At 50.6% G+C, this 25,617-nt stretch overlaps 1 protein-coding gene and 1 non-coding gene across 6 annotated transcripts; one reads left to right on the top strand and one right to left on the bottom strand.

Moving 5' to 3' along the window:
• Window positions 1-443: 443 nt before the first annotated feature.
• HDAC6 (histone deacetylase 6) lies at window positions 444-23,844 on the top strand. 5 transcript variants are annotated; one of them, XM_081793632.1, is made up of 29 exons: window positions 444-571; window positions 1,665-1,787; window positions 1,869-1,997; window positions 2,136-2,224; window positions 4,862-4,946; window positions 5,044-5,084; window positions 5,733-5,829; window positions 5,975-6,072; window positions 7,277-7,381; window positions 7,505-7,573; window positions 15,403-15,529; window positions 15,635-15,700; window positions 15,793-15,852; window positions 15,932-16,021; window positions 16,359-16,465; window positions 16,549-16,616; window positions 16,855-17,023; window positions 17,121-17,249; window positions 17,420-17,588; window positions 17,885-18,018; window positions 18,597-18,665; window positions 18,783-18,975; window positions 20,392-20,541; window positions 21,811-21,985; window positions 22,094-22,542; window positions 22,626-22,733; window positions 22,868-23,014; window positions 23,112-23,240; window positions 23,447-23,844. In XM_081793632.1, exons 2-29 carry the CDS (start codon window positions 1,695-1,697, stop codon window positions 23,513-23,515), a joined length of 3,414 nt encoding a protein of 1,137 aa, XP_081649758.1. In that variant the 5' UTR covers window positions 444-571; window positions 1,665-1,694; the 3' UTR covers window positions 23,516-23,844. The 5 variants fall into 5 exon arrangements, with proteins under 5 accessions (XP_081649758.1, XP_081649756.1, XP_081649755.1 ...); XM_081793630.1 differs by lacking the exon at window positions 444-571 and adding an exon at window positions 882-997 and having other exon boundaries at window positions 1,872-1,997; XM_081793629.1 differs by lacking the exon at window positions 444-571 and adding an exon at window positions 883-997.
• Window positions 6,949-7,055, bottom strand: LOC145714736 (U6 spliceosomal RNA). Its single transcript, XR_014136953.1, has one exon. It is a non-coding gene; the product is annotated as a U6 spliceosomal RNA (small nuclear RNA).
• Window positions 23,845-25,617: the final 1,773 nt, after the last annotated feature.

Raw genomic sequence — 25,617 nt, 5'->3', positions numbered from 1 at the left:
TCCGTGAGTTCGAGCTCCGCGTTGGGCTCTGTGCTGACAGCTCAGAGCCTGGAGCCTGCTTCGGATTCTGTGTCTCCCTCTCTCTCTGCCCCTCCCCTGCTCATGCTCTGTCTTTGTCTCAAAAAAATAAAATTTAAAAATAATAGGAACTACTTCACAAAATTGTGACTTACGATAATGCCTGTCACATATTACATGCTATCATCACAATTATTTGCTCCCCACTAAGAATCCTTCCATCCTACCCCCCCCCCATTTTCGTGGCAGAGTATCCATAGCTAACATTTATTGAGTGTTTCCTGTGGACCGCCTTAGTTAATATTAACTCAGAAAACCCTCACAATATTTAACATCATCACCACACCCATTTTGGCCGCCACCAGCCCTCGTCCAGTTTCAACCGCGCTCGGGACCCAGCCGCCAGTCCGCCTGCGCTACGTCATCACAGCGCGCCGCGCGGGAAGCCGCCGGGAGGAGACGGGACGCCCCTTTCTAATTCTCTCGCTTGTTTGCTTGCTTGCTCTCGAGTCATCGTACGGCACAGTAGGCTCGGGTCCGGAGGACTCCTAAGGTGACTGGACAAGGACGGAGGCATAGCAGCTACGGCAACCAGGACGACGGCGGCGGTGGCTGGGGGAGGGGCGAGCTTAAGCCTGAGCACCGCCTCGAACCGCCGGCGCAGGCTTACGCAGGCGCCGCACGGCTAGCGTCGGCGCTCTGACGCGCTGACGGCATTTGTGAGCTCGCGGGAGGTGTGGCCTGCAGGAGAGGCGCAGCCCTGCTTGCCGGGACACAGTGTGGGCGGGATTGGGCGGGTAGTAGAGAAACCCGCCCAATGGAAAAGCGGGCCTCAAGCACTCGCCGCCCGGCGGGTCGCCAGACATTTCGCAGCGTGAGCCATGGGCGGAGTTTGAGAAAAGGGCCACGCCCAGTGAGTGGAGCTGAAGCGATTGGTCGGCGTCGACAGCAGGGGGCGGAAAGGGGGAGGGGACTGACGGTAGGCGGCCCGAAACTGGCTGAAGGGGTTTGATGGAGCTTTAGGGGTAGGATTTGAGCAGGGGGCGGGATCTAGGAAAGGGGCAGTCCCCTGAGGAGTGGGGCTTGTGGAAACGTTAGGGGCGGGATCTGGCCAAGTGGAAGGTGTGGGTCCGGCCCGATAAGGGGTGGAGTTAAGTGGATCGTTAAGGGTGGAGTCCAGGCCGGAGCTGGGTCTGAGTCTGGCTGAGTGAAAGGGTGGGTGATTATCCTCGGAGATTAGCTGGAAGGGGCAGATTTGTGGAGGGGTGGGGTCTGGGCGAGGCTTGGAGGAATGAGAGTCTGGGAATGGGGCTTGGAGGAGCGGAAGGGGTGGTGATTAGCTGAAAAGGGCCGGCCCTAGGACGCACTGAGCCTAGGGGTTTATTGCTCAGCGAAGGGGCAATACTTTTCGAGGGGAAATAATAGTGTTAAAGGGGTGGAGCCTGGTAGGATGGGCGGGACCAGGTGGAATTGACACCCCAGTGGAAGGAGAGGGCCTTGAAAGGGGCGGAGCGTAGAAGGCAGTGGGGAATAGGATAGCAGAAGGGATGGAGACTGTATAGGGGGCGGGGCCTGGGAAGGGGCTGGGGTGTGGGGTCCTCCGGGCACTCCAGCTGGTTCATGGTCACCTCCATCCCACCGCCCAGAACCGCGTCAGGGGTGAAGTCTCCCCGACCATGACCTCCACGGGCCAGGATTCCACCTCAACCAGGCAGCGAAGGAGTAGGCATAACCCCCATTCGCCCCCCCACGACTCCAGCGTCACCTCGGTGAGGCCCCAGACCTGCCCGATCCGGGGGGAGGAGCAGTGGGCCGTACACTGGAATCTGACCCTTCTCTCTGTTTGGCAGAAGCGAGGTGTTAAGAAGGGTGCCATACTCTCCTCCAGCCCTAGTCTAGCAGAGGTAAAGAAGAAAGGCAGAATGAAGAAGCTCAGCCAAGCAGCAGAGCAAGACCTAATCATGGACCTGCGAAGGCTGGTGAGAGTAGCCTGGCCTCAATGGATTTCACCTCTTGTGACAATCAAAACCCTATGGTTCACCCTCCTGGACGGTATAGTGTGTTCCTTCTGACTCAGGCCCTGAATGGATTGGTGTCTCCCATTTTTTTCCCTGCAGGATCTGAACCTTGAGGCCAAGACACTGTCTGGCACTGGTTTGGTGTTCGATGAGCAGCTAAATGAATTCCACTGCCTCTGGGATGACAGGTGAGGCTGGCTCCTCCAGGCTGTCCCCTGGAGGGACACAAACACACAAATAGACACACTTAGAGCCCATTAGCAAGAATGAATCCATTCTTATGCTAGCCTAGAGACTGGAAGCCCATGATTTAGAGAGGTGAGGCGTAGGCTTGAAAAGATTCCATTTAGCCAACACTTACCGAGTATTCACTGTGTTCTGGGAGTTGGTAACACCGACATCAGACAGGACATACAGGGTCCCTTCTAATGGAGCTTATAGCTGAGTAGGAGAGCCAATCATTAAACAGCCAACAGTGGTGTGAGGTGTTTAATGAAGGATGACCTAAGACCAGGGTATTCAAGAGTGTTTAATAGAGGTCCCTAGACTAGCATCCAGGGTTCACAGAAGGCTTCGTTGAAGAAAGGACACTCATGCTGAACTGGAAGAATTATACCTCCCATTTGCACACACATGTCAGTCCATCAGCAAATTCTTTTGGCTTTGTGTTAGAAGTGTATTCAGTATCTGACCTCTCCTCACTGCCTCCACTGCCACCGTCACCATCACTCCCCTAGACTTTCGGAGGCCTCCTCACTGGCCCCCTGCTTCCATCCTCAGCCCTCAGCCCTGCTGTCTGTTCTTCACAAAGAAGCCAAAAAAAATATATGTTATCATTCTTTTTGTTTAATTTTTAAAAGTGTTTTTATTTATTTTTAGCGGGAGGGTGGGAGGCAGAAAGAAAGAGGGAGGCAGAGGACCCAAAGCAGGCTCCGTGCTGACAACAGAGAGCCCGATGCAGGGCTCAAACTCATGAACCGTGAGATCATGACCTGAGCCAACTGAGCCACCTAGGCGCCCCCTCTTTCTTTTTTTTTTTTTTAATTACATTTTTAAATTGAAGTATGTTTGACATACGATGTTATGTTAGTTTCAGTGATGTTCTCTTTCTTAAAATCCTTCAGGATTTTGCCGTTGCCCTCAAGGTAAAGTCCACATTCTTCATTCTGGCCTCTAAGGTTCCACATGATCTGGCTCCACACCACTTCGGTGACCTCATTAGCCAATCCTCCCCCTCACTCGCTTCTCTTCATTTCACCCACACTGGTCCCCTTGCTGTGCTTCCAACATGCCAGGCCCTCTCAGCTTGGATCTTTACCCTGGCTGGTCCCTTTTTCAGAGATTCGTTTCCACCTTCTCCTCTCCCTGTTAACATTCACCTCTCAAAGAGACTTCCTCACGGAGGGCTTTGCCTGGCCACCCACCTGATCTTTAGGATATTCCCAGCTTGTGTCATCGTTAGTTCACTATCATACTTAACGTATTTAGCAGATTAGTATTGGTCTCCTCTGTCCCAACAGAAGACTCATGATGGCAAAAGACTTCACTATTGAATACATACCTACCATCTTCTGAAGAGCTAGGGACACCACAGTAGACAAAACAAACGGAACCCCTGCCTTCATGGGGATTGCATTTTGGAGGGAGAAGACAGTAAACAAAAGGCAAATGTCGAGTGTGTTAGAAAGAGGTGCCGCATAGAAACACTGATGCAAGAAGGAGAGTGGCAGAAAATGTGGTTGAGGGGAATCCGTTTTTTTTTTTTTTTTAAGTTTATTTATTTTTGAGAGAGAGAGTGAGCAGGGAGGGCAGAGAGAGAGGGAGACACAGAAACTGAATCAGGCTCCAGGCTCCGACATGGGGCTTGAACCCACAAACCATGAGATCGTGACACTAGCCAAAGTTGGACGCTCAACCGACTGAGCCACCAGGTGCCCCAAGGGGAATTGGTTTTAAATAAGATGGTCAGGGAAGGCCTTGCTGATCTTTGAGCAGGGATCTGAAGGAGGTGAGGGAGTGAACCATGGAGACATCTGGGAGAAGAGTGGTTTGGCTTTTTTGAGAGAGAGAGAGAGCAGGGGAGGACAGAGAGAGAGGGAGAGAGAGAGAATCCCAAGCAGGCTCTGAACTGTCAGCACAGAGCCCGATGTGGGTCTCGAACTCATGAACTGCAAGATCATGCCCTGAGCCAAAATCAAGAGTTGGGTGCTTAACCAACTGAGCCACCCAGCCACTCTCCTGGGAGGAGAGTGTTTAAAATCACAGGGAAAGAAGATAGCTGAAAAGTACTTTGGTTTGGGTGAGGAACAGGGAGGAGACCAGTGCAGGAGAAGCAGAGTGGGGGGAGAGCCTAGCATCTGAGAGGCTATGGGGCAAGTGATTCACAGCCTTCTGGGGCATGGAGAGGACTTCGGCTTTGACTCTAAATGAGAGGGGAACCATGAGAAAGTTTTAAGTACAGGAGAGACGTGACCTGATTTGGGTTTTAATCAATGTCTGGCTGCTGTGTGGAGGAAGGGCTTCTGGGGGAGCGAGCGCAGAAGCAGAGAGGCCAGTGAGGAGCTGAGTGTAGCAGCACAGGTGGGAGGTTCTGGTGGCAGCAGTGGGGGTGACAAGGAGAAGGGCAGGTTCTGGATATATTACAAGAGCAGAGCCAACAAATGCCAGGGATGATTCTGAAGATTCTGGCACAAGCAGCTGTGGAAGGATAGATGAGGAAGATGTACAGGAGCAGATGTGCTCACCAGTGTCCCTGTGTGTGTGTGTGTGTGTGTGTGTGTGTGTGTGTGTGTGTGTTTGTATGACGGTGTCTCTTGTCAACCTAGCTTCCCTGAAGGCCCTGAACGACTCCATGCCATCAAGGAACAGCTGATCCAGGAGGGCCTCCTGGACCGCTGTGTGTCCTTTCAGGTGAGTTCCCCCAGCTGACACACTGGGTGGTGGGCGGAAGCTGGCAGAGCCTGGGTGTGGCCAGTGCCTTAGTGCTTTATTTCTTATGTCTCCCTAGGCTCGATTTGCTGAAAAGGATGAGCTGATGTTGGTTCACAGGTGAAGGCTTCAGAACTTTGTAGGGATGGGGAGGAGGCTGCCAGGGCATGCTGGATTCTTTGGGAAGGAATGTCATGGGCCCTGTGGCCTTGGGCAAGTGGCTGAGCCTCTCCTAATCTCACAGTCATTGCTGATCACATAGGAGCTAGTAAATGGAAGCTCTTCCAGAGGGCCTGCTAGGTCATCAGCCCATAATAGGCTGTTGTTGTTATTATAGTCTAGTGTGTAAACATATGCTGGATGTGTGGACAGGGTGATCAGGGGTTTCCCCCATGGAGCTGTAGGAACCCAGAGTAAGGGCTCTTGTGTGATATGATTCAAGGAAAGCTAGCTTGGCAGAGGGGATATATCTGAGCTGAGAAAAAGAGTGAGTCAGATGAAGAGGGAAGCTGAGGGAAGGGAGGTATAGACAGCTGGAACAGTATGGCCAGTGGCCTAGGAGTAGGATTTATTGTGGCTAGAGCAGAGGGCAAGGGCTATTACTGGAAATTAAGCAGGCTAGGGAAGAAGCAGGGGATGTGTCCTATATCCCAGCTATTCCCTTTCATTGACATTTGAGGGGGCCTGACTTGACCAGGGCTCATATGGGGAAGGGACAGGCCCAGGAGGGAGGCAGGCGCTTGAATCTCATCCTGCCTCTGTCGCCAGCCTAGAATACATTGATCTGATGGAGACGACCCAGTACATGAATGAGAGAGAGCTCCGCATCCTAGCAGACACCTATGACTCAGTTTATCTGCATCCGGTATGGATGAGAGCTGTGAAGACGGAGTGTGGTGGCAATCCTGGGGTTTCCCGTCCCCATGCCCATCCCATCCTGGGGAGGAGCAGCTGAGTGGACAGGACTGCCCTCCCCCTTACTCTCTCTATGGCTCCCATTGTCTCTTCAGAACTCCTATACCTGTGCCTGCCTGGCCTCAGGCTCTGTCCTCAGGCTGGTGGATGCTGTCCTGGGGAAGGAGATACGGAATGGCATGGCCATCATCAGGTAGGACCCACCAGCATTTGGCTTTGTATATTTGAAATAAATTCCTTCCCTCAAATGTAAAATGTATTGGTATGGGTAGTATATTCACATGGTTCAAGAGTCAAAAGGTACAAAAGTGGGTACAAAAAGTCCCCAACCCCCATCCTCCCACACAACCTGCTTCTTCTCCTGGAGGTAGTCATTGTAACCAGTGACTCATGTGTCCTCCCAGAAACATTCTGTGCCTGTTCATGGAGTAAATGCCATATTCCATCAATGCTAAGATCTAGATTTTATCATCTTGAAATCCCGGTTCATCTTAACAATGGTGTCTCAGAATTCAGTTAGCAGCATTTTGTTTTATCATTGGCATGTGAAATCACTGCACATCTTAGCATCGTTGGCATCCCAGAATTGATGAAATGCAGAAGATACAGCCTTTCCTCTCCCTCCCCTTTTTTAGCCACAAATGGAGTTGCACTCAACATGCCCCCTTCCATAAACACGCTTCCTTCCATACTGTGCATTTTTCACTTCTACACTTTGGAAAGCTTTCCTCTAACAGTAGATAGCTTAGACCTGCATAGAATGCCACTGCAAATGCACAGGAAGTTAACCAGCCCCCTAGCAATAGGCACTTTGGTTCTCCCCAGTCATTTGCTGTTTCCAAAACACGTCATGGCAAATGCCATTATCCATTTATAAATATGTTATTTCACCTTTTTTGTTATATGAACTGTGGGCTACATCCCCAAGAGCAGAATGGGTGTGAGGGTGTCTGTATTGACAATTTTCACTTTATTTATTTATTTATTTATTTATTTATTTATTTATATTTTGAAGCTTTGATTCCAGTGTAGTTAACATAGAGCATTATGTTAGTTTCAGGTGTACAATATAGTGAAGAAACGCTTCACAAATTTGTGTGTCATCCTTGTGTAAGGACCGTGCTAATTTTCTCTGTACTGGTCCACTTTTAGTATATGTGCTGCTGAAGTGAGCACTATGCACTGATAATTTTAATGAATGTTGTCAAATATCCTTTAGGGAGAGAGCAGTAGAGTGGGGGTGAGAGTCTGGGGGCCCCAATTACTCAGTTCCTGGCAGATTTGCAGGCATCGACACTGGGGGAGTTGGTGGCCCAGAATTGGGGAGGGGGGAAGAGTCCATCTCTGCAGAGGAGGGCCCCCTACCCCCAATCTGTGGCCTTCCCTGTCCTCCCCAGGCCTCCTGGACACCACGCCCAGCACAGTCTTATGGATGGGTATTGCATGTTCAACCACGTGGCCGTGGCTGCCCGCTACGCTCAACAGAAGCATGACATTCAGAGGTCAGCAGCAGGTAGCAGGGAGAATATGATGGGGGTGGCATGGGGTAGAGTATTCTGGTCTGGGCACCTCCCCAGATACATCTTGATTCTTTTACATAGTATCCTCCTCTGTCCTCCTCACAGGGTCCTTATCGTGGATTGGGATGTTCACCACGGTCAAGGAACCCAGTTCACCTTTGACCAGGACCCCAGGTATGCCACAAGTGACACCCTAGATGCTAGACTCCCAGCCACCCCCCACCTTTACGGGCCCAGCCAGAAGGGGCCCAGGAAGGAAAGGCATTCATACTCATTGGGCCCAACTTGGAACCAGGTTCTGTGCTGCTCTCTGCGTATCTGCTTTCTCTCTTAAGGTCAGTCTGAGGCAGGATCTGTTGGGTCCCCCATTTTACAGCTGGGGGAACTGAGGCTTACAGGTTACAAGGTCACACAGAGAAGGAGTGGAAGAGATGAGATTTGAGTCAACAGATGTTGGGAGATCTTGTTCACCAGTTTACCTTGGAGCTGGAGTAAACTTCAAATTAGTACTTTATCTTTCTGATTATGACTACTGCAACGTGCTTGTATAAAAAACTTAAATAGGGGTACCTGGGTAGCTCAGTCGGTTAAGTGTCTGACTTCAGCTCAGGTCACGATCTCGCGGGTCATGAATTCCAGCCCCATGTCGGGTTCTGTGCTGACAGCTCAGAGCCTGGAGCCCGCTTTGGATTCTGTGTCTCCCTCTCTCTCTCCTCTTCCCCGCTCATGCTGTCTCTCTCTCTCTCTCTCTATCTCTCTCAAAAATAAATAAAACATTTTTGAAAAATTATTTAAAAAACTAAATAATACAAGGGTGCCTGGGTGGCTCAGTCAGTTGAGCATCCAACTCTTGGTTTCGGCTCAGGTAATGATCTCTTAGTTCCTGAATTAGAGTCCTGTGTTGGGCTCCATGCTGGCAGCACGGAGCCTGCTTAGGATTCTCTCTCTCCCTCTCACTCTGTGCCTTCCCCACTCATGCTCTTTCTCAAAATAAATAAATAAACTTTTAAAAAGTTAATAATCTAGAAATGTCTAAAGCAGTGATTCTCCTATAATTCCTATAACCTCCAAAATAACTGTTGATAGTTTAGGTTATATTCTTAAAACAGAATTTTTCCTTTAGATGTATGAATATTCGTTATTATCATTAACACACTGCCTAATGGGACAATCCTCTGTTCTGTGGCAGCTTGCTTTTTGCATTTAGCCACGTCATGCACACCTCTCCATGTTAGTGCCTCTTAAAAACACCTCTGTCTTTATAAGGGCTGTTGAGTATTCCATTTTATGGCTGTACCTCTGGTCATTTATCCCTGGGACATTTATGGTGCTTTCCATTTTTTGCTACTAACAGACAGTTCTACAGCAAAATATGTAACTATATATATATATATATATATATATATATATATACACACACATATACGCACACACACACACACATGTATGTGTGTGTGTGTGCACATATGCGTACACATATATATGTAATTTTTATAATACGTAATTTAAAAATACATAATTTTACACTTCTCTGAGTGTAAAATTTCCAATAATGGATTGCTGGGTCAGAGGGTCGGTGTGCTTTAAAAGTCTAGGGTCGGGGCGCCTGGGTGGCGCAGTCAGTTAAGCCTCCGACTTCAGCCAGGTCACTATCTCGCGGTCCGTGAGTTTGAACCCCGCGTCAGGCTCTGGGCTGATGGCTCGGAGCCTGGAGCCTGTTTCCGATTCTGTGTCTCCCTCTCTCTCTGACCCTCCCCCGTTCATGCTGTGTCTCTCTCTGTCCCAAAAATAAATAAAAAATGTTGAAAAAAAAAATTAAAAAAAAAAAAAAAAAAGTAAAAGTCTAGGGTCTACAGCCAGACTTCCCTCCAGAAAGGTGGTACCAACTCACCCTTCCTGCAGAAAGTGATTGAGCAGGTCCTTGTCAGTAGGGACACTGCTAAATAGTTGTTTTATCCTCCCTTCTTTCATACCGACTACCTAAAATCCCCTTTTCTCCCATAGATTCTGAGCTCCTGTGGCCCATTACTTAATCTAGTCTGGCTGTTCTCTGGACATTGCTTTATTATTTTCCAGCATTCGATGTTGCTGACAGATGTCTGATTTTTATTCCTTTTTGAGTAATCTGTTTCCCTCTCCAAAAATTATAGGTTCTTTCTATTCCCAGTGTTCTGAAGTTTCACCCTGGCCCCTTCATTCTGCTTAGCAGTAGGTAGACAGTTTACATCTGAAGACTCATGCTGTTCTGAAATCCTTAGACGTTTTCTTCTATTAGTTCTTTGATGCTTTCTTCTACGGTATTCTGTCTGGTCTGTTTTGTGTGTGTGTTCTCTTGTGTGTTCTTTTTCCTTTTGCTCTGTGTCCCGGGAGATTTCCTCAATTTTACCTTCAAGCCCTTCTGTTGAATTCAGTATTTAGACATTCTTTTAATCTCCAAAAGCACTTTCTTCCTCTCTCTTTCTATGCCCTCTCATTCCTTAGCATGCTTTTTAATTTTTTTATTTTATTTCATTTTTATTTATTTATTTTTGAGAGAAAGATCACGAGAGTATGGAGCCTGAAGAGGGGCTTGAGCTCACCCAGAGCAGGGCTCAAGCTCCCTTATACGGGCCTGAACTCATGAACCATGGGATCATGACCTGAGCCAAAGTTGGATGCTTAACCTACTGAGCCACCCAGGCACCCCTCTTAGCATGGTTTTATATAATAGTAATTAGAAGTGCTTTGGGGCACCTGAGTGGCTCAGTTGGTTAAGTGTCTGACTTTTTATTTCAGCTCTGGTCTTGATCTCAGGGTTGTGAGTTCAAGCCCCACACTGAGCTGCATGCTGGATGTGAAGCCTATTTTAAATAAAAAATAAAACCTAAAGATTCTTTTAAAAAAAGAAAGAGGGGGGTGCCTGGGTGGCTCAGTCAGTTAAGCATCCAACTTCAGCTCACGTCATGATCTCACCATTCGTGAGTTCAGGCCCCATATAAGTCTCTGTCCTGACAGCTCAGAGCCTACAGCCTGCTTCAGATTCTGTGTCTCCCTCTCTATCTCTGCCCCTCCCCCACTTGTGCATGCTCTTTCTTTCTCTCAAAAATAAGTAAACTTTAAAAAATAAAGAAGAAATAGAAAGAGGAGCACCTGGGTGGCTCAGTGGTTAAGCGTCTGACTTTGGCTCAGGTCAGGATCTCCCCGCTTGTGAGTTCAAGCCCCTCATTGGGCTCTGTGCTGACAGCTCAGAGCCTAGAGCCTGCTTCAGATTCTGTGTCTCCCTCTCTCTCTCCCCTTACCCTGCTTGCACTCTGTCTCTGTCTCTGTCTCTCTCAAAAATAAGTAAACATTAAAAAAAAAAAAAAAAGAAAAGAGGGGCGCCTGGGTGGCTTAGTTGGCTAAGCATCTGACTCTTGATTTCAGCTTGGGTTGTGTCTCATGGCCATGGGATCAAACCCCACATTGGCCTCCATGCTGAGCGTGGAGCCTGCTTGGGATTCTCTCTCTTTCTTTCCCTCGGCCCCTCTCTTTCTCTCTCTCTTCCAAAAATAAAACTTTTAAAAATTTTTATAAGGAAAGAGAAAGATATGCTTTAAGATTTCCTCAGTTTTCCTCGAATATCTAGCAATTCTTAATTGGCATTTATACCAAAGAATAAAGCACTGTTGAAGGTGGCTGTCGTGGGGCTGCTCTACTGTGGTGCATGGGAGTCTGTTTCCTGAAAGGTATTTCCTAGGATTGGGGCAGGAAGTGTCCACTGACAGGTCTCAACTTTAGGGAGTGTGGGCAGGAAGCCATGTATTAGATGGGGTCCTTCCAAATGCCAGAAAAATGGGGGCCTGTTCTTTTTCTTTTCATCTTTTTAAAATATGTATTTATTTTAGAGAGAGAGAGAGAGAGAGAGAGAGAGCAAGTGGGGAGGGGCAAAGAGAGCTGGAGACACAGAATCCAAAGCAGGCTCCAGATTCCAAGCTGACAGCAGAGAGCTGGATGTGGGGCTGGAACTCACGAACTGTGAGATCATGACCTGAGCTGAAGTCAGATGCTTAACTGACTGAGCCACCCAGGTGCCCCTATAATTCCTTTTTTTTTCAAGTTTATTTTTGAGAGAGAGAAAAGGAGGTCTGGTCTTGAGATGGCATCTCTTTGTTTTACCCTCCGCCTTGCCAAACACTTGTTAATTGTACTTATTTTTTCAAATCCAGGTTTTGGCTTTTTTGGCCATCTCCACTGTTTTATTTTTTTTTTTTCATTATTTTTTTCTGCTTAATCTTTATTAATTTCTTCATCCTGTGTTCTTTTGTCCATTTCTGTCTTCTTGAATTGAATGCTTCAAGATTTGTCAACTTGGGGTGCCTGGGTGTCTCAGTTGGTTGGGCTTCCAATTCTTTTTTTTAATATTAAAATTTTTTTTAACATTTATTCATTTTTGAGAGGCAGAGCGCAAGTTGGGGAGGGGCAGAGAGAGAGGGAGACACAGAATCCGAAGCAAGCTCCAGGTTCTGAGCTGTCAGCACAGAGCCCAATGCAGGGCTTGAACTCACGGACTGTGAGATCATGACCTGAGCCGAAGTTGGATGCTTAACTGACTGAGCCACCCAGGCACCCTGGGCTTCTGATTTTTGATTTCGGCTTAGGTCATAATCTCAAGGTTCCTGGGTTTGAGCCCTACCTCGAGCTCCACGCTGGCAGAGTGGAGCCTGCTTGGGATTATCTCTCTCCCTCTCTCTCTGCCTATCCCCTGCTCTCTCAAAAAATAAATAAACTTAAGAAAAAACATTTATCAACTCAATTGGCCATCAGTACCTGCCCTCACTGCCATCCTCCTGTAATATTTTGAAGTCAATCCCAGATACCATATCATTTTTTCTCTAAATATTCTAGAGTGTATCTTTAAAACATAGAGCATATATTTTGAATTTTTAAAAAAGCATAGCCATAGTATAATTTCTAAGCAAATTAACAAGAATTCTCTAATGTCATTAATCATTCTTTTTGTTTTAGTAAATGCATTGGAGGCTATAACTGTGTTCTTTTGTGGATATATCATTGATGATATCCACAGATAGAAAAATTGTGAATATATTCAATGCATTCTTTCTCATGAATAAGAAAGTATAAATGAAAAAAACCACTTATCCATCCCCTTCAATCTCCTAGTTCCCCATCCCTCAGGCTCTTAACTCCATCAGCAGGGTCCTGGATGGAGACAAATTGATCAGGCCTTAAAATACTATTACAGAGATGACAAAAACAGGTAAACTAAAGTTAAGCAGTTAAAAGAAATAAAGAGGGGCACCTAAGTGGCTCAGTGGGTTAAGCATCCAACTCGTGAACTTGGCTCAGGTCATGATCTCATGGTTCATGAGTTCAAGCCCCGTGTAGGGCTCTGCACTGACAGTGTAAAGCCTGCCTAGAATTCTCTCTCCCTCCCTCTCTGCCCCTACCCCACTCATTCTCTCTGTCTCTCTCAAAATAAAAAAACTATACTTAAACAAAAGAAGTAAACCTAGTGAATTGGTCATTCAGTGAATTAGCTATTCAGAATTGATTTTGTGTGCATTGACCTGGATCTGTACTTGATTTCTCCAGAAGGGAAACCTCAGGTTATCTGGGGTGCCCTCCCTGGCCTGCTCAGCACGAGAGAGGGCCCCCCAGGGCCCCTGGAGCCTCAAAGACTATTTTCCAGAGATTTGTTGAAGTCTCTAATTGTCTAACATCCTTTCTTCCATTCTCTGTCTTTCTGGGATACCTGTTTAAAATTCCCTTTACTATCTTCTGACTGGGATTGTGGGAGAGCAAGGAGGTAAACCTGTGTTATCAGTCCATCATTCTTTCATTGGAAATTAGTGGAACTTATTTTAAAACCTCCTCTTGCTATTTGCTTTATAAACTTAGTTTTCCTGGGTGTTCATTCTTCTTTTGGCTCTGGTAGCTCTCATGGGGTTGGCTTTCTTCCAATATTTTCTTTATTCCTTTTTTCCCCTGATAACCATCTTTTTGTCCTACTGTGTATTTCTCTTCCTCTACTGGTTAACTTACTAAAAGAAAAAAGGTTTAGGGGCCCCTGGGTGGTTCACTTGGTTAAGTGCCATCTCTTGATCTCAGCTCAAGTCATGATCTCACAATTGGTGAGATCCAGCCCCACATAGTCAGGCTCTGGAGCCTGCTTGGAGCCTGCTTGGAGCCTACTTGGGATTCTCTCTGCCCCTTTCCTACTCATGCTCGCTTTCTATCTCTCAAAATAAATAAACTTTAAAAAAAAGTTTAGAGGGAACTTGGGTGGCTCAGTCAGTTAAGCATCTGACTCTTGATTTCGGCTCAGGTTATGATCTCCCCTGCTCATGCTTTCTCTCTTTCTCTCTCTCTCTCTCTCTCAAAATAAATAAATAAATAAGCTTTAAAGTGTTTTGTTTGTTTTTTTTTTGAGAGAGAGGGAGGGAGTAGGAGGGGCAAAGGGAGAGAGAATCTGAAACAGGCTCCATGCTGTCAGCGCAGAGCCCAGTTCAGGGCTCGAATTCACAAACCATGAGATCATGACCTGAACCAAAACCAAGAGCCTGACACTTAACTGACTGAGCCACACAGATGCCCCGAAATAAACTTTAAAAAAATTTAAAACCGATATTTAGCAGAGCTAAAAGTAAAACAGTCATCTCCCACCTACTCAAGACTAGAACATTGACATGGGTTTTGTTCCCTAATTCCTAGATATTTTAATTCAGTTTCAAAAATCTCTCTATATCGGTTGCATGAAATTTCACCACCACATTTATTAAAATGTGACTAAGTTGGTCTAGATTTATTCCTTACCACTATTTCTTGTATTTCCCTAAAAAAAATTGCTGCTTTAAATTCTTTCTGGAACAAGACAGGGAGCGGATGAACAGATAGATGGATGGATAGATAGAGATTATTCATTTTGATCACCCCAGTCAGAATGAAGCCCTCCCACACAAAGCCTCCTGCTAGGCTTTCTATCAGAACATCTACCTTCATGTCTTCAGTGTCCATTCCGTGTATCAGTCTTCACTCCTCTGGGTGCTCAGTTTCTCACCTATAAAATACAAGAAGTAGGGGCGTCTGGGTGGCTTAATCGGCTGAGTGACCAACTTCAGCTCAGGTCATGATCCCACAGTTCGTGAGTTCAAGGCCCACATCGGGCTGTCTGCTGTCAGTGCAGAGCCTGCTTCTGACGGATCCTATCATCCTCTCTCTCTGACTCTCCCTCCCACTCCCCCCTGCCCCTCCACCCCACTTGCTCTTTTATGTGCATGCACGCTCGCTCTCTCTCTCTCAAAAATAAATAACAACATTAAAAAATAAAATAAAATACAAGAAGTAGTAGAGGTGCCCTGTAAAGTATTGGAGAGAAGGAACAGATCCCCTCACTGGCCTCAGGAAGCCTCTGCCAGCACCCCCACTTTAGCTCAGCTACACACACAGAACCAAGTCCCATGCCTCCTAGCCCCTAGCCCTTGAGTCCCCACACTTCCTTCAGGGGAAACGCTAAGTTTCCCAGTTGGGCCTGATGCTTTTCCACCTTAGTTGGATCCTGCCAGCTAAGAGCTATATGTCCCCTGTGGGTCTCCAACATCACAGGATTTGCCTTGCTGCCACCACCTTGGTTACAGGGGTAGGGGCAGGCTGGTATGATTTTTGAGTCCCCCACAGCAGGAGCCCTTGGGGGCTGGGAGAGATCCCGGAGCCCTCAGGGTCTCAGAACTAGAAGTGAGTGGGCACTGAGGACGGCAGCAGTGTTTGCCAAGGGAGGCATTCGGTAGATCAAAATGAATGAGTGAGTGGAGTAATGAATAAATGGGAGAATTAGTGAATCAGAGGATCGGTAAATTGGCGACTGAATGGAAGAGTGAATGAATGCATAGATTAAGTAGTTAATGAGGAAATTAATGAGAGAATGAACGAGTGGCTGAGTGAACGGTGGAGCTGTGGGTTGGGGGTGTCTGGGGGAAGATTGACTCTCAACTGCCCCCCACCTCTTTTTTTTTTTTCTCTCCCTCCAGCGTCCTCTATTTCTCCATCCACCGTTATGAGCAGGGTCGGTTCTGGCCCCACCTTAAGGCCTCTAACTGGTCCACCATAGGTTTTGGTCATGGCCAGGGATATACCATCAATGTGCCTTGGAACCAGGTCAGGGTCTGCCTGCCCTTTGCCCCCCAAATTGGACCCACCCCTGCCTCTCAGCCAGTTTGGGGCAGGGGGCAGAACGTCCCCATCATGCCGCTCTCTCTGCAGGTGGGGATGCGAGATGCCGACTATATTGCCGCTTTCCTGCACCTCCTTCTGCCGGTCGCCCTTGAGGTCCTGGGAGTCTGGGGGGTGTTGGGACAGGAACAATGTTGAGGGATGGGCCGTGAGGGCACCTGGCCTCATATAGTCCCTTTCCCCCTCAGTTCCAGCCCCAGCTGGTCCTGGTGGCCGCTGGATTTGATGCCCTTCAAGGGGACCCCAAGGTAAGGCAGACTCCCTGGGATGATTCATGGGTGGAAGGGGGCTGCGTGGAGCCAGGCTGACCCTCCACGTCCCCCCCAGGGCGAGATGGCCACCACTCCAGCAGGGTTCGCTCAGCTAACCCACTTGCTCATGGGTCTGGCAGAAGGCAAACTGATCCTGTCTCTGGAGGTGAGTGACATTACTTCATCTCTCAGCCCACAGATCCAGGAGGACGTGAGAGCCAAGCTTTCAGGTCAGGCAGGAGTTTCTGTCCCAGCATTTCTACTTAATAGCTGGACAACCTCACCTAGGTCCCTGAACCTCCTTGTGCCTCTGCTTTCCTTATGTAAAATGGGCATGATAATTGTGACCACCTCATAGCACTGTTCGGTGTACAAAATGTAAGTCACCCTTCAGATTCCTTGTTGCTGGATACGTAGTCAGCGCCCTAGTATTACTATTACTGTTCTTCCCTGGTAACACCTGATTCTTTCCTAATACCCCCACACACACCCTTCTTTCCCAGGGTGGCTACAACCTTCGTTCCTTGGCTGAGGGCGTCAGTGCCTCACTCCACACCCTTCTGGGAGACCCTTGCCCCATACTGGAGTCCCCTGGCGCCCCCTGCCCAAGGTGAGCCCAGGCGGAGAAGAAGCAGGACCCTCGCTGTCTACCCATTAGCTGTTTGGTCACTTTTCCCCTCCCCTGCCCTCTAGTGCCCTGGTGTCACTGTGCTGCGCTCTGGAAGCCCTGGAGCCCTTCTGGGAGGTCCTTGTAAGATCAGGTAGGAGGCAGGGAGGGGGCTGGGTGGGGAGTCAAGCATGGCATGAGCCCTTGGGAGAGATTCTCTTCCAGACCCCACTCACTTTCCTGGGGCCCCTTGGTGGGGGAGGGTCAGGCCTCCTCTCTCACTGACCCCCGTTTCAGGCCTCTCACCCCTTATACATTTGGGTAAACTAAGTTCCAGAGTATCACAGAGATCCAGGGTGGGGGAGTGGGGTGAATGTGGCCTCCTGTTGCAGTTGAGACCCCGGAGGAGGACATCCTGGAGGAAGATAGCGCAGAGGAGAAGGATGAAGAGGGACTGTGGCGGCCCCCAGCGCTCCCAATCCTGACGTGGCCCATGCTACAGGCTCGCACAGGGCTGGTCTATGACCAGCGGATGATGGGTCACCACAACTTGTGGGACAAGTATGCAGTCGGAGGGCCACCAGCTAAGTGCTCGGGGAGATCCCTCCCCCTCCTCAAGCACTAAGTCCTGCCTCTGGTTCCTGTCCCCCGACCCCAGCCACCACCCAGAGATGCCTCAGCGAGTCTTACGAATCATGCAGCGTTTGGAGGAGCTGGGCCTTGCGGGGCGCTGCCTCACGCTGCCCGCACGTCCCGCCATGGAAGCCGAACTGCTCACCTGCCACAGGTCAGACCCCCATGCCTGGGGTGGGGGTGGGTCCTCAGTGCACACAGGCTCCTGGGGGCCGGAGCACGGGCTCTCCCTCTCTGGTAGGTGGAGCCACTGTGGGACACGGGAGGGGCCGTGGAGGGGACGGAACCAGCTGGCTGTCCTCTGTGCCCTGTCTGTGCCTCCAGTGCTGAGTACGTGGGTCGTCTGCGGGCCACAGAGAAGATGAAAACCCGGGAGCTGCACCGCGAGGGTTCCAACTTTGATTCCATCTACATCTGCCCCAGCACCTTTGCCTGTGCGCAGCTGGCCACTGGTGCCGTCTGCCGCCTGGTGGAGGCTGTGCTGGCGGGAGAGGTACCTTCTCCCTGGGGTGGGGTGCCAGCTCTGGAGATGTGGGGGGGTGGGTGGAGAGAGGTGGCTCTGAGAGGTGAGGCTGGGCCTGAGGGCACAGAGGAGGGGCCTGCGGTGGGGAGGAGGACCCCTGCTCACCGGAGACCTTGCTTACTAGCAATTGCGGTGGGGGGAGATGGGGGCTGCAGGCTGGGGGCCCCTAGCAGCCAGGGGTAGTGGCAGGACGGAAGAAGAGAATAAAGGGGAGAGAAAGCCGTGAGGGCAGGTGGTCTAATCTTTGCTTCCTGCTCCTCCCCCAGGTTTTGAATGGTACCGCTGTGGTGCGTCCCCCAGGACACCATGCTGAGCGGGATGCCGCTTGTGGTTTCTGCTTTTTTAATTCTGTGGCTGTGGCTGCTCGCCATGCCCAGGCCATCAGTGGGCAGGCGCTGCGGTGAGGGCTCCCTGGGACCCCTCCACCACCAGCCCAGTGCTTACTAAGCAGGCCCTATGGTGCAGCCCCCCAGGACTTACCCAGACATTCCCAAGAGTACAATTGCCCGGCACTTCTCCCGAAAAGGACCAAGGATCTAGTCTTGCACAGCTTACCCAAATAGGACCCCCAGATTGTGGCACCCAGGTAGTTCTAAAACAAGGTCCAGGGTCCCCCTGCTCCATCATTTCTGGCCCCTGACGGCTATCCTGACAGAATTTGGGGTCCAGGTCCCCAGTGCTTACTTCAGGAAGCCCAGGATCCCAGCTCCCCACACTTACCGTTACTGGGTGGGGTGGGGGAGGGCTCTGGCCCTAAGCACTTGCTTGGGCCCATAGTGAAGACATCAGGACCCAGGCTCTGGCTTTCAACCTTACTCTGATAGGACCCGCAAGCCTGCCACCCACTGCTTTCCCCAGGGACCCAGGGTTCAGCCACCAGCAATAAATGCCCCTGCAGACAGACCCCAGGGGTGTAGCCCCTGCCCTTTCCCAGGGGGCCAGTGTCCCAGGTTAACTGAGGAGCCGTTCCCTCCCCAGGATCCTGATAGTGGACTGGGACGTCCATCATGGTAATGGAACTCAGCACATATTTGAGGAGGACCCCAGGTGAGGGGCTGGGGGAGGGGTTTGGGGTGTGGTCTGGAAGGTGGGTGAGCCATGCCTCAGGCATGCAGGGGAGTGGGGAGGCACTAACCAGCCACAGTCTCCCTTCCGACCCGGCAGCGTACTGTACATTTCCCTGCACCGGTATGACCATGGCACCTTCTTTCCCATGGGGGAGGAGGGTGCCAGCAGCCAGATAGGCCGGGCCGCAGGCACTGGCTTCACTGTCAACGTGGCCTGGAATGGACCCCGTGTGGGTGACGCCGACTACCTGGCTGCATGGCATCGCCTGGTGCTTCCTATTGCCTACGAGGTACAGTACAGGATGTGTGCGACGATGACAGTGTGGGTGACAGCGGGTCTGTGCATGTCTGACTTCTGGGTGACTGATCCTGTGGGACAGCCTGCGGGTGGCCGTCGTGATGGCCTTGGCATGTTTCTGCCACATGTGATTGCCTTCTCTGTGCATAACTGTAAGGGACTTCTGGGTACATGGGGGTCGTCTTTGTGTGCCTAGCTATATACGTATACGTGTCCTAGGCATACAGCATCACTAGTGCCTGTCTGTGTGTGATGGCGGCCCCATGAGACAGCCATTGTTGTGGAACCGAATGTGCAAGGTGGGGAGGAGCTTAAGTATGTGCATGAGGCTGCACAAATGGCTCTTTGTCACCACCGTTTCTTTCCTTGATGGCTGTGATACCGTATGTCACTGCACGTTGCTCTCCGTGTGACAGCTGGTGTGTGGCTTTCTGCATGTGGGAGGATGCATGTGACAGTCATCTCTCTGCCTGTTTGCCACAGCTGTTCATGTGTCTCTGACTGGCAGTGGCCTGTATATTTGCCTGACTCTGCCTGAGTGGCTGTAGGTGACCAACTTGTCTGTGTGCAGTGTGTGTGTGTGTGTGTGTGTGTGTGTGTGTGTGTGTGTGGCAGATGAAGTACCAGCTCCATGACGTCTGCAGACGTGCATGTTCAGATGTGTACATGTGTCTGGCTGTGCACAGCAGCTGTGACTCCCTTCTGTGCGTGTGTGACTGTGTGTGTGTGCAAGCAGCCACCTCCTGTGGGCACAATCATGTGTGTGCCTGTTGTGACTTTGGTAATGGCAGGTGTGTGGTTGTATCTGTGCAGGGATGGCTGTAGCTCACTGTCCCTTCTGTGAGATACTGTTTGTGTGTGTGCGATTACTACGATGTTAGTTCAGTCTGTATGCTACTGTGTGATTGTATGTGGGTAGGTGCCCATCTTCTGTGTGTGGCACTTGCGTTGTCACCTTCTATGATGGAAGTATGCATGCATCTCTCTTTGCCACCGTGTGTATAAAACCCTGTGTTGTATACATATGTCCCATTTTACCATCTCTTGACATCGGATTCTCCAAGTTTCATGTCTCAGTCTTATGACTCTACCTCATGTCCCCAAGTGTCCATTTCTGGAAATGTCTCCATGTCTGTGTTGTGTCTCTAAGTCTGTGTTTGGTGTGTCCACGGTAGCTCTGTTGATCTGTCTCCATGTTTCTGTGTCTCTGTGACCCTGAGTCTGTCTGTCTTGTGTCTCCACGTCCTCACCTTCCTGTTTTCAGGGCTCCGGGCTTGTGTCTCCCAGTCTCCAGGTCCCGTGTCTCCATTTTTCTGACTTGCGTGCCTGTGTGTCTGGGTCGCCCTCATCTACCGTCTACCCAGGTCTCCACCTTCACACTCATGCATCTCTTCTCTCCCTGCTCCAGTTTAACCCAGAGCTGGTGCTGGTCTCAGCGGGCTTTGACGCCGCATGGGGGGACCCACTGGGGGGCTGCCAGGTGTCGCCTGAGGGCTATGCCCACCTCACCCACCTGCTGATGGGCCTTGCCAATGGCCGCATTATCCTAATCCTAGAGGTAACTCTCGGTCCCTCTTCCTGTGGTGGGAGGGTGGTTTGGACAACTTGAAGTCCTGCCCTTTCTGCTGGCTGGCTGTGACACTCGGGACAATTTCCTAAAATCTGCTTTGAGTATCCCCACCTGGAATTGTGGGCACATACTGGGCATTAATAATACCACTATCTGGACAAACTTGAGTGCTCAGTATGTGCAAAACACTCTTCTTGGAACTTTGTGTGTATCGTTAATTCACTTATTTGACAAAGCAGCCTGCTGAGGTAGTCTGCTCGTCATTTTCCTCTCTCAAGATCAGGGAAACTGAGGCACAGAGAAGCATAGTGACCAGCCAGAGGTCATACATTTAATAATGGCAGAGCCAGGGCTTGAACCCAAGCAGCCTGGCTCTAGCATTGAAGCTTTTTATCACTACCTGAACTGCCTCTAGCAAGCTCCCAAGACAAAGTAAATTCACTGACCTTTTGTAAGTTACTCAGTGCCCCTGCCCCCCATGCCTCAGTTTCTTCATCTGTAAAATAGGGCCGGCTACTCGTGGAAAAGTGCCTGGCATATGGTGAGCAATGTATAAGTAGTTTCTCATCGTTGTGAGTCATCACACACTAGCTTAACCCTCTTGCCAGCCTTACGTGCTGCTGTTTTCACTACTTTGCGGATAAGGACAATCACTCACTACTTTGAGGATAAGGACAATCACTCACTACTTTGCAGATAAGGACAATCACTCACAGAGATTAACTGGCTGCTATAAAGTTCCACAGTGTGCCCAGGAATGCTTGTGGCAGGGCAAGGGAATGGTTAAGAACATGAACTCTTCCATCGGATAGCCCAGCCCCCAACCCCAGCGCTGCCTCTAACCAGCTGTTAGGGCCTCCGATGCATCATCTAGCCACCCTAAGCCTCAGTTTCTTTATCTGTAGAAAGAGCAGAGACTGGGGTTCCTATAGAATGTGAGAGAAGGGGGTTCCGGTACAGATTGAGCACATGTGGTTGTAAGGATTAAGTGAGTCGATACACATAAAGTACTTAGAATAGGGTCTGGCACACAGCAAGCACTTAATAAATCTCCGCTGTTATTAATGTTGCCTCAGTATTATTGTGATAATTATTATGTTGTACTTTACATCACCCTCAACAACCACCTCACACAATGGGTGCTGCCCCTCTGACAGTCGTGCAGGGCCCCAAAGGGAGATTGGGAGACAGAACATCTTGCCTCCCAGATTCCATGAGGGCCCCCCATCATACCTTTTCCTCCCCTTTCTCTTAAAGGGTGGCTATAACCTGACATCCATCTCGGAGTCCATGGCTGCCTGTACCCGCTCCCTCCTTGGGGACCCACCCCCACTGCTGACCTTGTCGCGGCCCCCACTATCAGGGGCCCTGGCCTCAATCACCGAGACCATCCAAGTCCATCGCAGATACTGGCGCAGCTTACGGGTCATGAGTGAGTAGGCGTGGGGAACTGGGGCAATGGGGGCTCAGGGGAGGGCAGGGGTCAGAGGTAGGATAGGGATAGCACCCACACTCAAGGATCTCCCTCCCATGGTTCCAGAGGTGGAAGACAAGGAGGAGGAACCCTCCCTTTCTAAGTCAGTCACCAACCCTGGGTCAGCTAAGAGGATGACCACACCAGAAAGGAACATTCTGGATGCAGGCACAGAGAAGGCTGTCTCAGCATCATCTGTGGAAGAGTCCACTCTAGGCCAACCTAAGTCAGAGACTGCTATGGTGGAGCTCAGTCAGGACCAGTCCTTGGAGGCTCCCACACAGAAAGCCATGCTGGACCAGACCACCTCACAGGCAGCCACAGTGGAGGCCACAGCAGGCCAGACCACCTCAGAGGAGGCTGTTGGGGGAGCTGAGATGATCCAAACCCCTCCAGCTTTATGTACTGACAACCAGACTCCCACAGCCTCACCTGAGCAAGGTGCCACATCCCAAATATCCCCCAGTGAGCTGATTGAGAATCTCAGGACCTTGGAACTAAACTGCAAGGCTCAGGTAAGACCCACCACACCCAGGTAGGGGGAAGAAGGGGCAAGAATCTGGCCTCTCAGATACATCTCTTTCCTCTGTACATCCAGGAGGCACCAGAATCTCAGATCCCAGAAGAGGATAAGCTACTGGGAGAGGCAGCTGGAGGTCAGGACATGCCGATTCAGAGCTTTGGGGTCCATGCTAACACTGACCAGGTGAGCTCAGGGACCAGGGAGGAGATTGTGGCTTCCTTCTCTTGCCCATTTGCACCTCCAGATAGGAGCATGTGGTGCAGGAACATGTAGTAGGGAGATGGAGTCCCTAGCTTACTCAGTTGCACCCATTCCAGGCCATCTTTTATGCTGTGACACCTCTGCCCTGGTGTCCCCATTTGGTGGCAGTATGTCCCATACCTGAATCAGGCCTGGACGTGACCCAACCTTGTCAGGACTGTGAAACACTCCAGGAGAACTGGGTGTGTCTGTCTTGCTATCAGGTAGGCAGCAGAGGAGGAAGGGGATGGGGTGGAGGTTGGCCCAGGAGCAAACTGAAGGTGAGTGCTGATCCCTGCCCGATACTCTCCCCAACCCCAGGTCTACTGTGGTCGTTATGTCAGTGCCCATATGCTGCAACACCACGAAGGGTCAGGACACCCGCTGGTCCTCAGCTACGTCGATCTGTCTACCTGGTGTTACAGCTGTGAGGCCTATGTCCACCACCAGGTGGGTCCTGGGCAGACTCTCTAACGCATGAGCATACATACACCCTCACACACATACCCTCTGTGATTGGGTAAGGGGAGAATGGAGACCCTTCTGCGTGTGAAATAGCCCAGAAGGGTGGTTGAGGGCTGGTGCGGGGGCAGCTCCTGGCTGAGGTAGAGGAGGGGTCCTCACTCTCTCTTACCTACCCTCTCTTGCCTCCTCAGTCTCTCCTAGAAGTGAAGAACATCGCCCACCAGAAAAAGTTTGGGGAGGACATGCCCCACTCACACTGAATCCCAGGATGTGCTCCTCTTCTCCACCTTCTGAGGCCCTGGATGAAGGGCAGCCTCACTCCATCCCATCCTGAAGACTCTTTTCAACTCCCCAAGGGTGCTGATTTAAGCGTAAATACTTGTAAGATGATTGTGATGATCAGTTGTAAATCTCCGTCTGTCCACTGCCTACTTGAGGGACTCTATCTACTCTGCCCTGGGAGGAAAGGAGGGTAGCTCAGTGGTCCCAAGAGGGGCTGATAACACTAAGCTGATGCTTTGTTGGGAGGGGGATCAACTGGCAGATACAGCAGAGTTGCATATGTAATAAAGTACAAGCTGTTACAAAACCTGGAGAGAGCCTTTTAACCTTGAGTGGGTACAGAACCCCATACCCCTGGCCAACGGGTCTGATGAGTAACGAAGGAATGAGGGCATGGGTCTCTGGTCAACCCCCTGCCCATCCAGTATCCAAAGAACTAACTGGAAATAGGGCAGGTGGCTTGGCTAGTTGTACTATAGATTAAATGGTGGAATCCCTAGGAAAATATGTGCCTGCCTCAGAAATAGCCTCACAGCCAGTCACAGCTACACCCTGGGCTGAGTGAGCAAGAAAACTATCAGGAAGTGTCCTCACCAGGCCTCTCTCCCCATGTCTCTTTTTGTCCTGATTTGGGGGTGGGGAGTCTAGGTTTAACGTACTTAGACTTGGTGGTCATGGATAACTTCCTGGGAGGAAGGAGTTCCTACCAATGACCAGGGATGAGGAATTGGAGGATAGTTTGGACGTTTTATTTCTCCCATATAATGAGAATTGCTTTGGCAACTCAGAACAGAGTCTGGGCTGAAGTTTCTTAGACTTTTCTTCGTGGCCACCTTATGACTCCAAGATAACCACCAGTAAAGAAGGGGAAGGGGGCTGAGCCCCCAGCTCCTCCATCCCCCTTTAAAAAGCATTCTGGATGCCCCACCCCAACAACCTCAGCATACATCTGATTGGTCAGAATGGTGTCACATGACTGCCATAGCTGCAAGGGAGTCTGGGAAATGCTTTGACAGCTGTCCACTTCAAATCGGATTCCTAAGGCCCTGACAGAATAATCCCTCCCCTGCAACTCCTTCCCTTCAGAAATGGGCACAAGGGCACAACGCTCTCCCCCAAGTTACTTTGAAAAAGCCTGCTTGAGGCAGCCCAGGGTCGATGGCCTCAAAGAGGCCCGTCAATACATATCCCGAAGTCTGGCCGCTCAGGTGAAAACTCTTGACACCCTCTGCACACTGAAAACTTGAGGTCACATCCCAGATGGGGACAAGGTAAGGGAGAGGTGCAGCAGGAGGCAGGGGTACACGAGGAGGTCCCGCAGCTCTCTAGCAGCGCACCCTCAAGACCGCTGCCTTTGCGCACGGTAAGCTGGGGCTGGATGCCCCTTCCCGCACTCAGCCCCCCACCCCAGGCGGGGGCGTGTCCACGAAGGCCCCCCCCCCCTCCGCTACCGCGCATGCGTTCTCCCTCTCCCCTCCGGCTCCCACCCCCACCCTCCAACTCCCCGCCCCCTCCCCGGGGTGGGGGGTGGGAGGTGGGGGGGGTGGGTTTGGAGCATCTCATCTGTCAGGCCTGTGAGAGCTGAGACGGTTTGCTTCCGAGTGCATCCCGAACGCAACCATCTTTCTCAGGACTTGAGGTGAGCCGGGCCAACAAGCCTCTAGCCCCAGCCCCGGGCAGGGAGGCCTTTTCCCGGTGGGTTGTGAGAGCGCAACAGAGGTGGGCTTTGAGGGGGAGCCTTCCCCTATCGCCTCCCATTCTCAGGGGTCAGGAGCCACCTCCAGCCCCTCACTCAGCCACCTTTGTGGAGACAGTCCTGGGTGCCGGTGTCCGCGCCGGGCGGGAAGCGGGCTGCTGTCCCGAGAGGCGGGAATGGGGTGACTCCAGGAACTGGACGAGTGGGACTGGCCAGAGTCAGGGGACAGTTTAGGGTAAAACTTGCGGGTCCCCCACCCACACCTCCCCAGCTTAGTCCAGGGGAGGGTGACCTGGCGCAGGTGTTGGCTTGTAGGGACTCAAGTTCAGGTGCCCCCCGCCCCTCGACGCACACCCCTGGCAACTGGGCGAATCCACACACCAT

Source organism: Panthera onca, chromosome X (assembly GCF_046562875.1).
Source record: "Panthera onca isolate mPanOnc1 chromosome X, mPanOnc1 haplotype 2, whole genome shotgun sequence".
Taxonomy (NCBI): domain Eukaryota; kingdom Metazoa; phylum Chordata; class Mammalia; order Carnivora; family Felidae; genus Panthera; species Panthera onca.
Note: the sequence above shows the minus strand (reverse complement) of the source record. Positions and strands in the feature narration are given on the sequence as shown.